At 39.8% G+C, this 14749-nt stretch overlaps 2 protein-coding genes across 2 annotated transcripts in view; both read left to right on the plus strand.

Annotated features, from left to right (window-relative positions):
- The window catches only part of LOC126393944 (coiled-coil domain-containing protein 106-like), a 613357-nt gene that overhangs the window by 597341 nt on the left and 1267 nt on the right, over positions 1–14749 (plus strand). The gene's annotated exons all lie outside the window — the stretch shown is intronic.
- Positions 1–14749, plus strand: part of si:ch211-158d24.2 (multiple epidermal growth factor-like domains protein 9) — a 61414-nt gene that overhangs the window by 21620 nt on the left and 25045 nt on the right. Inside the window, exons 3-4 of the mRNA XM_050050341.1 lie at positions 6296–6435; positions 11077–11226. Of these exons, the coding sequence (XP_049906298.1) occupies positions 6296–6435; positions 11077–11226 (290 nt within the window). The remainder of the gene's footprint in view (positions 1–6295; positions 6436–11076; positions 11227–14749) is intronic.

Genomic DNA, 14749 nt, shown 5'->3' on the forward strand with positions numbered 1-14749 from the left:
GTTTGGCACCGTTTGGCACGCGTAATGAAAACCCAACCTGAGGTGTGGCGGCTGGGTCCAACAACCACTGACTTTCACCTGGGAGGTGTTTGCTTCCTGTAAGATTGTGAAGCCAAACCTTGTTCTTTTTTCCTAAACCCAACTCCTAAACTGCTTTTGTTGTCTAAACCCAACCAACATGTGTGTGTGTTGTCAAACTTTGTTTTTCTTGCATGCCTCCATGGTGAAAAAACAAGAACTGAGAAAAGGAAAAAACAGATAAAATTCTTGATGAATTGAAGTCATGGGGGCTGGTGTTTAACAACAGCAATATAGCAAAACATCAGTTTACAAACTTTCAAACCACTTGTGCAGTTTAATCCAAGTCTCATTTATCCAGTTGTATGCTCAGTACTCCCCAAACAGACAGCCTTTACTGACAGGGAACTGAATAAAAAGTGAAACTTATCTTTTCTCTCTTCAAAGCCAGACTCCACTGACAAAAACTTAAATTTTACGGTATTAAAGTGACAAATGTTTAAAAATAACTATTATCAGTGTGTGCTATCAGTCATAAGGCTTTTAGCACACCCATGCACGTTGGTATTTTCTTGCCATCCGTATACTTTTTTATTTACATCAGACAGATTAGATCTCTATTGATGACACAGTCGTCGGTCATGCACGCTCTGGCATGTGGCAGCATGCATGAGGCTGTATCAGAAATACTAATTATTTCTCAATTCTAGAGCTGAGACAATTGGTAAATCCACAGAAATGTTTTCAGTATTGAATAACTGCTGGCGAACATTATCTGTTTTCAGCTTCTGGAATGTGATGATTCTCTTCTTTTGCTGTGTTGTATTGTTGAAAATAAAAAGTCACTGGGTTCTGGACCTTTGGTCGGGCAAAACAAGACAGATGAAAAAGTTTCCTTTGGTTCTGGGGAAATTATGATGACCATTCTACACCATTTTATTGAACTAATAATCACTTAATAAACTCAGACGGTTGGGAGATTAATTGATAATGAACTGACATTTCACCATTTAGTCAAACGGACATTAGTCTAAAATCATATTGCAGAAGGATGCAGTTTGACAGTGCAGAAAAATTCAAGATTCATTTCATTTGTCATTTTACAACACAGGGTTGCATAGTGAAATGTAAGTTGTAGCCCCTTCGTGCTACACACACACATATAGAACATATATACAAATAAAATAAAACAATATACCTATACACATATACTCACAGAATGTACATATAGCATGTGCAATGTCAGTCTAATATAAGTATTTAAATTTATAGTGTGAGGCTTTGGTTTACAGTGGGAATGAGGGTAGTGCAAAAGGTAGTGGTATTTTAATGTGCAAAACCAGCACAGTGGAGTGCAGAAGATAAAGTGGAGTTCACAAACAAATTAAAACTTTTGCTAGTTTCTACACTAAATATTTGCCAAAACATATAAAACTAGAATTACCGCTTTGCAGTTGTATACCTCTATGAACCAGTCAAGTTCAGCGGGAAAAACAATGACAGCCACGTTTGATGTCTAAAAAGCCACAGGAAACACAGCAATAACTCGCTAAATCACAACTGGTTTTGTTGTTTGTTGGTTTCAAACAGGGGTCTGCAGCTTGGCAGGTGTAATGTCAAAGTGACACACTATCCACCTTCCCCTCCACCTCCTGATGACAAAGTCAGCTTTTATGTCACTTTAGAAACATTGATATGATACATATGAAACATGCAAATGGAATGTATTTGTGGTTTGAAAAAAAAAGGACAAACATTTTCTTTTGCTGACTGGGCTGAAAAAACTCCAGCAGGGATCTGTCAACAGTGTGTCCCTGATCTCAAGACTTTCACTGCTTAATGTTAACTTTTGAGGACGCAGTCATCTGCAGTTGCACTTCACTGAATTTCACCTGGTGAAATGAAGCACTTTGCAGGGATTGAGTGGAGTTTTTACTCACTTTCTCTGTGACACTTGGACATTATCTCTCTGACTGTGGGTCATGATGCTGCATGTGGATATGTTTGTCATTGTTGCATGTGTGTGTGTGTTTAGCTGGACAAATGAGGACTGTTGATTTCCCAGCCTTGTCCCCTAGCAGTGCCCACGCCCCACTAAGCATCGCTGTGGGCCTCTTCATTTGCATTAAGTGCAGTTGTTTTAACAAAGCCCGGATTGTATAAAGACCCACGCACACGCTCATGGAAAGTGCTCCCAGTCACTCTTGATTTACTTCAATTGTTTTGAAGTTATTGTCCCCAGATTATGTTTCTGAGTCCATTGTCTGTGTTGGAGGGTTGAACAGGCTCGATTTAGCATTGTACTTATAAGAATTTACCTTGAGTATGGGTGGAATCAGAGAGCAATGGAGATTTCTCTATGGGAAGAAATAAAGCCTCTCACTGCCTCTCTCTATTCCCTCATGTATAAATGAGCTGTTGTGTTTAACAGTCAGATACACAGGACTGCTGGAGTGCAGATCCAACCTTTGAAAGACATATTAACAAATGAAATTAGTTATTTATGAGTGTATTATTGCTGGAGAGCTCAAATGTAATTGGATTTGACTCTGCTGGAGCATTCTCAGAGTCAAGAGGAGGAGATTTTCTCAGCTCAGAACAATTCTACTGTTATGTCAAAGAATAAAGGCAACAAAAGGCTTTTATGCTCAATACTCTGACGTCTTGTATCTTGTTCTATTTATAGCCCCACTCATACTGGAGTTTTGAGGGAGATACTGATATTGATATTTGGGAGTGTCATGAATTTAAAAACAATATTTCAACTATTATTATTTTTAGATATAAACACAAAACAAACAACTGTGATGTTGAACCAGTGGTTTTTTTTTTATCTGTCTATGTTGTTTATATTGTTATTAAAGGTAGTTTTGTCATTGACATTAGATATCATATCAGTAGGCTGAGAATGCCAGATGCTATTGACCTGTATGTAATGCTGGATTTACGAAAATCCACCGAAAATCTGGGTGCCGGGAGCGTTTTGTGACCAGAGGCTGCACCTCTTGTACTGTAACCATGTTCAGAGGCCATGTGTATCTGATTAGCCAAACTGGACAGTTTGTTGGTAGTAATGACACTCCACAGTAACATCAGGAGACATAAGGACATTTTTTATTCAACCACCAGCCAAGCCAGGTGTGCATACATATAGCTGCCAGATGAGCTGCTTTATTATGGGAAATCTGCAGCTTTTTCAGATTGGATTTTGATGCTGAAGACCAGATTACAGGACAGTGTTCTAGGTGAGACAAAACCAAAGAGTGTGTGGATTGTATAGATCTTCTGTGCTGCCGGGGGGAAGATGTGTGTGAAGCATCCATGTTTGCACAGACATGGATGTAAACTGTAAGTGCAACTTGACTGGTGCACGGAGGTTTAAAACCACAAGGCATTTTTACAGGGTAAAAATCAACTTATCAGTGCTCTGCTGTGGATTATGTATGTAATAGTGGCATTTTTTTCTGATTTATCTAAAACTTTCTTCGTAATTTTTGTACTGCACATTCTTGTAACTTAACTGATATACATCAACACCGACATATGCAATAAGCTCTTTTTGGCCCATATATCGGCATGGCGAATTTATCAGTCTAGCTCTAGTTCTGTTAATAAAATGGAGCTGGTCTAAGCCTTTTTGGAGCCCTATGCAGAAATATCTCACCCAACTCACCCTGTCAGTGTCACCTCTCATACCTTAATTATTATATTGTCACATAACTGTCTTTGTGATCCTGTCAAATGGGGTATTAGCATGCATCATAAGTGATTTGACCACAAGTAGACAGCTCTATCTCACGGTGTTCACATCTGGCATTAAAATGCATCTCCACATGCGTCTCGAGTGACCACTTGTGAGCAGATCTCACTGACCTGTTCTATATGCTAATAAACACCTGTATCATTTCCATTTGTAAAGACCAAATTCATTATTGCCTTTAACTGGTTGGACATTTGTCATGCAGTACACACACTTATAGCCATTCATATATAAAATGGCTAAAATCTTTTTTCATTGTAAAGCTACACACAGATATGCTCAGGCCCTTCTGCACAACCCTTGGTCCTGCAACCTCTCCTGCAATAGGAAACTACTACTGCAGGAGTGTGAGCTATGAGCCAGAAACAGATAGTTGTTGAGAGCCTGTCTGCACACACACAGTGACAGGGCTAGAGCCTGATTTATGGTCCTGCGGCGTACCTACGACATACCTACGTCGTTGACGTGAGCGGCGTACCTACGACATACCTACGTCGTTGACGTGATGCCGTCGTGAACCCTTCGAACTTCTCCGACACTCCATTTCGTCGCGGTGCAATTCACCGCCAGAGCGGTAGGAGGCTGCGTTCCTTTCCTGAATGGTTATCGTCATCTCTAGTTGATTCTTTGTTTAGCTTCCGGCTTTTCCGGTCACAGAGAAATGAACGCGGAGCACGGACAGACGGCTCCGTCCGTATCCGTATCCGTATCCGTATCCGTATCCGTATCGAACGTTGAGCATAAATGGGCCTTAATACTGCAACATCTACATTGCAACAGAAGATGTTGGGGATGGCGCAATCTGGAAATACGGAACCGGAAATGCGTTGCTACCAAGCAAACCAATCACGGCCCTCTCGGTCTGCGCTGGGTCTGCATTGCCTCGACATGTAGTTACATTTTTGGGGAGGTGCACGCCAGGCTACGCCGGGGGCTACGGCGAGCCTTCTGCGTAGCCACGTACCCTACGACGTAGCGACGTCGTTGATTTAACTCAGAACCATAAATCAGGCTTAAGTGTTAGCATTACATGGTTAATGTTATCTAAGAGTCAGTGACAAGTCGAACTGTTTTAGCAAGTGGCAACCTCTGGGGCATACAAAGGAAGCCAACATGGAAGTGCCAAAAACTACAGTTCCTACATTAGCCACCTGAGACTGGCTCCTAAAGCCAGTCAGTCCCCATAGACCCCCATGTTAAAGTGCCCACTTTACAGCAGAAATAAACATGTTTACAGCCTGGGACAAAAAAACAGTTTTGGTCTCTATAGCTAATTTCCCTGTACATGACAACTGTACGAGAGGTGGATTTTTATATTACTTACCAATTTCCATATTATTAGGCATAAAGTTTCACATCTTTAAGGGTGGGGCCGCTTCAAGTGGCAGGCTGTCTATGAGGCGATGCCACAGTTTATGAGTCAGATCCATCCCTCGTTCCTCTGCAGCTCCAACCTCTCGTCCAAATGCAGTCACCATCTCACAACTTCCTCAGAATGTGATCTGAGCGATTGGATCTCAAGAGGTATTGAGCCGTCCACTTGTGACCCGATCATCCAAGACACATGTTAATACCAGGTGTAAAAAGGGCCTGTGATGTGTTGGAATTTGTTGCACAGAAGGCAACACACACGTTCAAGCCATTTAAATTGAGAATGATCTTTATTATGTATTAGAATAAAGGGGCTGTGGCCCCATTTGTACTTTGAACTTACTTCAAGTGTCTCATATGTCTTACATGGGTGGAAATGCACCTGAACCTGTTTGGTAACTGACAAAAATGCAGTTCAGCAGTTAAGTCACAACACTAACAGTTTAGGCAGATCACTAAAAACACTCCATAAACAGGAACACAAACACATGAATGACTGGCATGAAAGCAAGACAAAAGCTCTGCTCGTCTTCAGCGCACTCAGCTCCCCCTTACCCATACAGATCACTCCATGGCTGCACTGATCAGAGAAATACTACAATAGCACTCTTCACTTTTCGTACGACTGTTGTGTGTTGAAATCACTGGAGCCACTAATGTGACATGTGACAGGGAGACGGAGTATTTTCAGCGTCAGTCAGCTATCATTGCTATAGAAACACTTCCACAGATTGCTTATAGTTACAATTGTGATGAGGCACAGACAATATGACATATTAAAGAAATACAAAGGGGAAAACAGGTTTTATGCAGTGTGGTGCTGGATGCCAGTCTTCAGCACTGCCCTGCGCAGCACTCCTAACATGTTCACATGGCCGAGAACTGTATGTGATGCAGGGTGCTTCCCACATGCTTCATACCTGGAACAGAGTTAGAGAAGACAGATGGGTGAATGGGAGAACCTGCAGGAAGTCAAGTGGGGAGTCACCTCAACAGTCTGGACATCAGCTGCCATTACTGCAATTCAAAAAGCAATCACACTCAGCTCTTGTCACGTCTTTGGCTTGGTGCTGTGCTGCATTAAATAAAGTGTTGTCTGGGATTGTTTTTTGTCCACTAAGCTGTCTCCTGTTCTGCCTCTTTCAGCTCAGGGATTTGTGTGTGCAAGACAGGAGTGTATGGACCAAAGTGTGATGAATGCCACCCAGGTTTCTTCCGCTTCAGCAGCACTGGTTGCCAGCCCTGCCAGTGTCAGAACCACACCAACTACTGCCATCCACAGTCCGGTAAGTCTGCTGAGAACACAGGACATGTTGGTGTTAGACTCATGCACTGTATCAATGCTGATGTAACAGACTGGCTGCTGTTTCTCTCTTAAAGGGAAACTATTTAACCGACTTTGTATTATAACAGTGTGCGTAGTATGTGTAAATGAACTATGGTAAACTTGTGTCCAGCTTGCCATCATCCAAATCTCCCTGTTCATTTGCCAGTGAAAATCGCATCATCCCGCGGATTCACTGGCTCTCGGAATGTTGCTCAAACTACAGATTCTACTTCCTCATTAGAACACTAAGAGTAGTGGATCAAGAGAGAGAAACACACCCTTCGCTCAGTCTCTTTCTCTCTCTTGGTTCCCCCTATCTCAGATCAAACAGTAAAACTAAGTAGTGCTGATCAAATATAAACCAATATTCTGTTAGTGCGTTGCATATTTCTCACCTAAAATGTATTCAGAAACATATTTTGGTGCACTGTTCATCTGTAATAAGAGAGTTTGTGAACAGGAATTGGTGACCTTACTGTTTCCTGTGGTGTAAACATTGAGGCTGAAAAAATAAGATGAGATTCTACTACTGAGATTCTACTATTGCTTTGTCTCTATCTTGCCTGAGTTGTTTTCAGAAACATATTTTGGCTCACTGTTTAACTGTAATGTAAGATATTTATCACCAGCTGGCGGCCATATTGTTTTTTGGATGAGGAACTCACAATACATCACCCACCAGCGGGAGCATTTATTGGTCTGGTGAAGCACAGTGCACTTTGGTAGTTGTAGGTTTTCTACCTCTGTGAAAAGTGAATGCCATAGTACTTTCCCCCATTTACTGTGGTCATGTAGCACCAATTTCAAAAATATTTGTGTCTTTCTACTGTATAGACAGACTTGTTCTATGAAAAGACCATCTTTCCAGCAGTGAAATACTTCTTAAATAAGAAATAATACTGGGGCGAGTTAGTGTCGGTCACCTTTGATGCATTGACTTTTTTCAAAATGTTTTTTTCATAATATAGGTTACAGGATTATTGTCAATAAATAAATAAATAAATAAAAACATAATGCTGCAGCAGGGTTTTTCATAGGCCCAGCAAGAAACACATAGACTACTTTACCTACCTACCAAGCTTTACAATTTGTTTGACACAAACACTTATTTTAGTATTTAGGATAGTCATTGTCAGATGTCACTGAGGCCCTGTGGCTTTGTTGATTAGAGCACCTGTTTAAAACACAGGAGATTCAGGGTTCAAATTCACCCAGGGAGATCACATCTAAGATAGGTGGTGGAAAGTTACTAGGTGCAGTACAATTAATAGGTACTTGTACATGAATATTTTTTATTTTGAGCTTCTTTATACTTCTACTCAATCACATTTGAGACAGCGGTATTGTGCGTGTTGCTCCTCTACATTTATTTGACAGCTGTAGTTATGAGTGCCTTTGCAGATTTTCGCACAAAACATGATCTGTATCTAAAATGATACACATTAATATAGATTAAACTGTCCAATAATATATAAAGTTGTTATAATTAGCTCCACTTAAATGTTAATGCTTCAATAATGCATACAATGAATGTAATGTCACTATGTGCTCTTTCAATGACAGTCTTTAGACTGTGACAATTATCCAACTAGATCTGTGCCATTCAGAGACCAGAAATCAGTTTGATTTTTCAATAGCCCACATTTCCCCTCTAAGACCCAAACAATGTCAATGCTAATCTATTGGTGCCTGTAATGAAAGGAGCAGCTGTGTCTGGTCCTTTCAGCATGCAAATGGACTCTGCATGAGAAAGCTGAAGCTTAACAGTCCGATCTTTGCCACTGGAATGCTCAATAAGTTCCCCATAAATGTACCTCTTGAGCTCTGTGCAAGTTAAAACCTTGGTACTAAAGATAATCTGCTGTGTTTACTTCAGAGACGTTGGCAGTACACAAAGTCTCCAGTTTGTCTGAAGTAAATATTTACTGCAGAACCACAACAGAAGTGTAATATTCAGTTGGTGAGGAGGAACTTGAGAACGTGGAACATCACAAATCAAGTTTATAGTATGATTTGTGCGATTTAAGGTGGATTTATACTCTTCTGTATCCTTGATCACATGTAAAGGAGAATTGCTGCTCACTCCCAGCAGTCAGGGGAGTGACAGGCAGGGGGGAAGGTGGAGGGCTGTTTCAGAAGCCACATGTCTTGCCATTAAAATGCAAGGCCAGATGGAGTGTTGTAGCCCTGCCTGGGCTCAGTGTTCATAGTGCTGTGGATTAACATAGCTCAGGTTTGACAGCTCCCTTTTAAGACTGACCCTGGCCTCTCCCCAGGGCCGCTTACACAACAACACATTGTGCAAATGCAAATTATACAGTATCCCAAACACTGTGGAGTTAAGATAAACATAACAAGAGCTCCTCATTTTCTGCAGGGCAGAGGCAGGTTGTCCCCATCACTGAGACAATGCCACAGAAATGTGCACTGAAAAAAAAATGAATATTTCAGTTTATCATTAAGATCTTCATTTCCACAAAAACACACTTTTACATTTTGATATTCACCTCTGAATGTAAGTGCACATGTTTAAATCCTGCTCTATAAAACTGGGGTGTTGGTGATGCATTACATCCATGTTGCTTCACTTTATCATAATAAGTGTAAGCTTTCATTTAGTCTCAGTTCACTTATAAAACCCATAATTTATCAACAAAAAAAAGTGTCAAAGCTATTATTACTCATCAGTGATCCACAATTTGGTGTAAGGAACCAGGTCAAACCCTCTTCAACCATCTACGGAACCTGTGATATGTACTATGGGGTTTGATGGAGTGACTCGTCAGCTGATTGGTAACCCCTCTGTTGACACTGGGTTAATGCATGGTCGGAAGCTGAGCCTGTAGACTCTTCCGTAGTTGGTGGTTGAAACTACTGTTGGGATATAAAGATGTAGCAAGCTAGGCAGCCTGTGGACAGGTTTAGTCATGTATACATAACCTATGTATGATCATGGAGGCATCACAGACAGAGGCTCAACTATAAACAGCAGGATAGTGGTAACTAACCTATGCAAATATTTACAGTAATAACAATTAATGGCTTTGTTGTGGGAATATAATGTTTTTTATGTAAGCAAATAAAAAACAAATATATAAACTTAGATATACAGTACCAGTCAAAAGTTTGAACACACTTTACCATTTACTTGAATGAAAAAGTGTGTCCAAGCGTTTGACTGGTACTGTACATAAAACAAGTCTTATGATTTTATGCAAAGCAACTTACAAAAAGTGAATTTAACCAAATGAGTACAACCCAGAATTTTTTTTTTCTTTATGGGTCAAGGTGCAGTCTCAACAGATAAGTTCAGTCCAGAAATGTTTCCTAGTGGTGGCCAGGTAGGGCCACTGAAAATCTTGGAGTGGCACACCAAAACCAAAAGCCATAACTGAATTTCAGAAATTTGATTATGCTGTTGAGGTATATTATCTAGTTGAAAATTATGTCAATATGGAGAATTAAGGAATCACATAATGATATACTTTGTAATCTTCTTTTACAACATTGCTAATTATCTGATGTGCATAGACAAATACTGGTACAGTTAATGTTTGAGTTCAACAACAATTCTGTTTTTATGTCTTATGTATCTGTACATGTTAGGCGATTCATTGCTCTTCACTTAGGTTGGATGTCCTTTCCTTAAGAAGACAAATACACAGCTTTAATATGGAGTACATTGATTGTAAGTAAAGACACATTTACTGGGAACAAACCTTCTCAAGTATAGGCGAGACTCGAGGTATCCATAGAACTAGACTTGGGCGGTATCACGGTACTACGGTATACCAAGATATTTAGAAATCCTGACCGTATTATATTCTAATACTGTCAAAAATACAGTCGCTGGCAAACATGATGACTACCATTGGTGAGGATGATGTTACAGGACTGTAAACAACTGGCTAGCAATAGCAGGGTAGCCGCTTTACTCTGGCCTCTTTTAGTAAAAGTTACAATGTGATTTCTTTATTAAATAAAAAGTATTATAATAATAAGCAAGTGAAACACATGGTAATTATTATACCATCTGATTTAATTTCCATAGAAATAAAATGAGAAGGAAATGATGAGCGTTCAGGGAGTACACAAAAACCTTTTGATCATGAATTAGCCTTCTTCAAAAAGCTGATCTGGTCCACTGATTATGATTGTCCTCTGATGTTATGGATATGATGTGATTTGGTTGATCACATGTTCACGTTTCTTTGTACTTCTATATCAATACTTCCTTGGAGAACCCTTATCTTCAGACAGTTTTCCTGTGTCAGGTAATTAAAAGACAGCAACGTGTACAAAAAAAACTTGATGAGGTGAAGGTGGTGAATACCATGCCACATAGAGGATTTAGTACTATGATATTATTGCAGTTCTCGTGGAACATTGAACTCATGCAACTTTGTAATATTTCTGGTATAATATGGTGAAATTCAGTTGATAGCAGCTTAATATTATCCTAAACTAAAAGCTATTAGCAGCACCGTTGGAATGAGTTTGCAAAAAAAAAAAGGAAGCTTAGCTCACTCTTTGTTTTGATTGAAGTGTACAGATCCAGGAAATACCTCTCTAATCATCTGACCTTTGTTCTGTCCTCCAGGAGTGTGTCTGAACTGTGAGGGCAACACCCAGGGATTCAACTGTGAGGAGTGTAAGCCTGGTTTCTACCGCAGCCCAGGAACTGCCCTGACCGAAGCCTGTGCACCATGTCCCTGCTCCAACTCCACCTCCACCGGCACCTGTCAAACCGGTCAGTCCCTGCTGCTCACAACCACACAGGCCCTGACATTGGTGATGTCCCAGAAAAAATTTCCACTGTCGAACATCACTGTAGCAGTGCTGTGAATATCTCGACGGGACATCATGTTGTCTTCTTTTTGACAGTTATACAATAATACAAGAAGTGCAGTCAAAGGAAGACGAGATAAAAAGGAGAGATCCCAACACATAGCACCTTGTGTGTCTGTGTTCATGACAACATAATTCAGGTGGTCAGTCTGATACACATAATTAGGGACAAGATGAGCACTACATGTGGACAAGCAAACAACAATTAGTGGGCAGCCAAAAAAGGGAAATCAGCACTTTCTTTGTAGCAGTATATGACATAAAGTATACTGATATTTGAATTGCAATGGCAAAAAAAAATAGCTTGACTGCTGTGGGTAGGTATGTCAAACACTACACTGTCTCTCTATTTCAGTACTTTTTGTTAAGTGTTATGAAAAGGCTAATTTTACAAATTGTGATCATCTAGCAATGTTATGCTAAATTTCTGTCAGAAGGTAAACTAGCGACCACTGGTGTACATTCTGTGCATCAGCTCGCAAACAGCTGATACATTCCACTTGTTAGTTTTGCATAAAGTTATGACCCTTTAATGTTCCTATCATTTGTTGATGGGAAACTTATTATTGTCTTTGGTTACTGTGAAACTGTGTCTACTTTAGGCAACAAAAAAAGGTTTTCTTGCGTCGGTACAATAGACAAACACAAAAGGACAGCAGAAGAGATACCCTCAAACCAATGTAACTGGGCTAGAAAGCCACAAAAAGGTCCACAGGCTGAGATCAATGCAAAAATAGTCTATTTATTAGGACATCTGTGCACAAAAAGGTGCTCAAAGTGCAAAAAATAAAGAGTGAGTAAGAACAGCAGCAAACATTTCAGTCCTTGATTATCATCAGTGCTCAACTGATGATAGTCACACTTACCATTGTAACACTGTACCAATAATAACACTTTATTTCAGTCAGGATGTTTATACATAATTTTGTGTTGGAACTTGTAATTGTAGTAATAAATATTGTTTTGCTAAAAGTGTCAGTAATTGCATGGAGTGGAAACAAATATTTATGGTGAAAACATGCCAATTTGTGAGTGCTAATCAATCAATCATTACTAATGTTAGCTATCATAGCAACATAACTTGCAGTTTATTAGCCACACATTCATCCAACAACCAACAATAGTTAGTTAGCTGGCAGACAGGCAGATTCAACTAATGGTAATGTCTTTATTGCGTAATATTTGTCAGGTAGCCCTCATGAAGTCTGAGCAAAAGTGTTAATCATTTATGTTGCACTGCATGTGTCTTTGACTTGTGTGTAGACAGTTGGTAGCTGTCATTATCTGTATACTCATACAGGATATTGTATAGCTGTGCTTGCTTAATAATATAATAGGAAATTAGTTTTAAAATGTTGAAATTTTTCTGGGGCCAAGGGTGGGACCAACCCCCCAACAAATTTGGCCCCCCTCTAATGTTGAGTCCATGGCCCACTCATAATGCAGGGCAAACAAAGGATTGTCCCAATACTAACACTAAGTACTGCCAGCTGCCATGTGTGACTCAAGAAAGTTGCATTCAGCCAAGAAATCCCCTGGCACATAACCCACTGTACAACAACAAATTTATGTCTTTACATTTTTTCTATGAATGAAACAAACAAGTGTTAATTAGTGAGCTTTAGAGGTGCTGGTAGGTGAATTTTGCTATCATTGGACAGATTAAGGCCAGCTGTTTCTCCAGTTTCAGTATTTGTGCTAAGCTAAGTTGTTTGCTATAGTTTTTATTTAACAGACAAATGTGAGTGTGGGGTCAGTCTCCTCATCTAACTCCCTGCCAGGAAGCAGATAAGCTTATTTCAGTTGATTAAATGTTGAACTTTTCTTTTGATATTTGTACAAGTCCATAGTCTGTAGAGTTTGTGTCAGCTGTGGTTGGTTAAACCCATTTGTTCAGAGCCAGCGTTTAAGTCATTAACAACTCAGTACAACCGTGGACAGTGAACAAAACCAGAGTTTAAAATCCGTTCCATTAATGAACTGACTGGCCTTTCTTACTTGTACTGACATGAATCAACACATCTCTAGTGGTGTGGAGCTGCAGGGAAAATCGTCTCTCCAAAATTCAGCCATTAGTTCCAGTCTCTCTTCATTTAGTGGAGGGAGGTGCATTAACATATCTGCTTTACGATCTGCATTGATTCTGTGGTGACGGATTCTGCACGCCATCTCCTAATGTGACCAAACTGACTGTGACTTTCAAACTCTGTTGCCTGTGTTTCAAAAAAGGCACTTACATCTAGGTTGGCTTTTAATGCTACTGGGCACTCACAGTACACTTCCTGAGCAGCAGCATGTTGTGGGAATATTTTTTATTACCAGGGTTTCGTCTCTCAAGCCCCTTTTACATAGAGGTTGTGTGATAGGGCCACTACAATGTACTGTCTTTATGCCGCCTTTGCTTTTTTTTATACAGACCCAAACAACTGTTACATAATGCTGCCCCATTGTGTGATTTTAGACAGCATGCCAGTGTTCCCGAACCAAGAGACGCTTGACGTATGTTATGTAAGACAACAGCATTAGACTCTAGTATGACATACAACGTACGATCAGCGCTTTATAAACAATAACAATGGCATAACATGGTAATAACAGTCATTTGAGGTCCCTGTTATATGACGGCTGATCTCATCCTCTGCTTGGAGGGTAAGGAGCTCCTGGGTCTCTTTTTTTCCCAATTTGCTGATATTTTTGTCCGCTGTTCTTTTTTCTTGAGTCATCTGCTAACTGCCATCAGCTGGTTTTTAAATCTCCTGCAGTGGGTCGCACACATAACACCAGTGTTAATTTTGACAGCTATTTTAGATTTAGTCTTAGTCTTGAGACGAAAATGCTTATTAGTTTCAGTTACATTTTAGTCATTTTTGTCCTTCATAGTTTTAGTCGACAAAAATTCACGACATTTTAGTCATTATGTTTTCTATATGTTTTTTTTTTTATTACCTTTAAACTAATCCAGGCTTATTCATGTATCAGAAATTAGTATTAAGGTGTCAGGTTGTATAAAAATTTCATTTAGACAATTTTGTTTCTACAACTACAAATAATTCCTACACACTCATTTCTCCAGCAGTTTTTGACAGGTTTAAGTGATTTATGAGCACACACTTAAAAAACTCAAAATCTCTCAATTTATGCTCTCAAAAACTTTGACACCACAAATAACTAATCTGAGACGACGACGATTTGTACTCAGGTTCATTGTCAAACTGACGTATCCATCTCACTCTTCAATCAATCAATCAATTTTATTTATAAAGCCCAATATCACAAATCACAATTTGCCTCACAGGGCTTTACAGCACCCTGTAACCCTCGCAGCGGATAAGGAAAAACTCCCCCCAAAAAAACGGTAGAAACCTCAGGAAGAGCAACTGAGGAGGGATCCCTCTTCCAGGACGGACAGACGTGCAATAGATGTC

Source organism: Epinephelus moara, chromosome 8 (genome assembly GCF_006386435.1).
Source record: "Epinephelus moara isolate mb chromosome 8, YSFRI_EMoa_1.0, whole genome shotgun sequence".
In the NCBI taxonomy this organism is placed as follows: Eukaryota; Metazoa; Chordata; class Actinopteri; order Perciformes; family Serranidae; genus Epinephelus; species Epinephelus moara.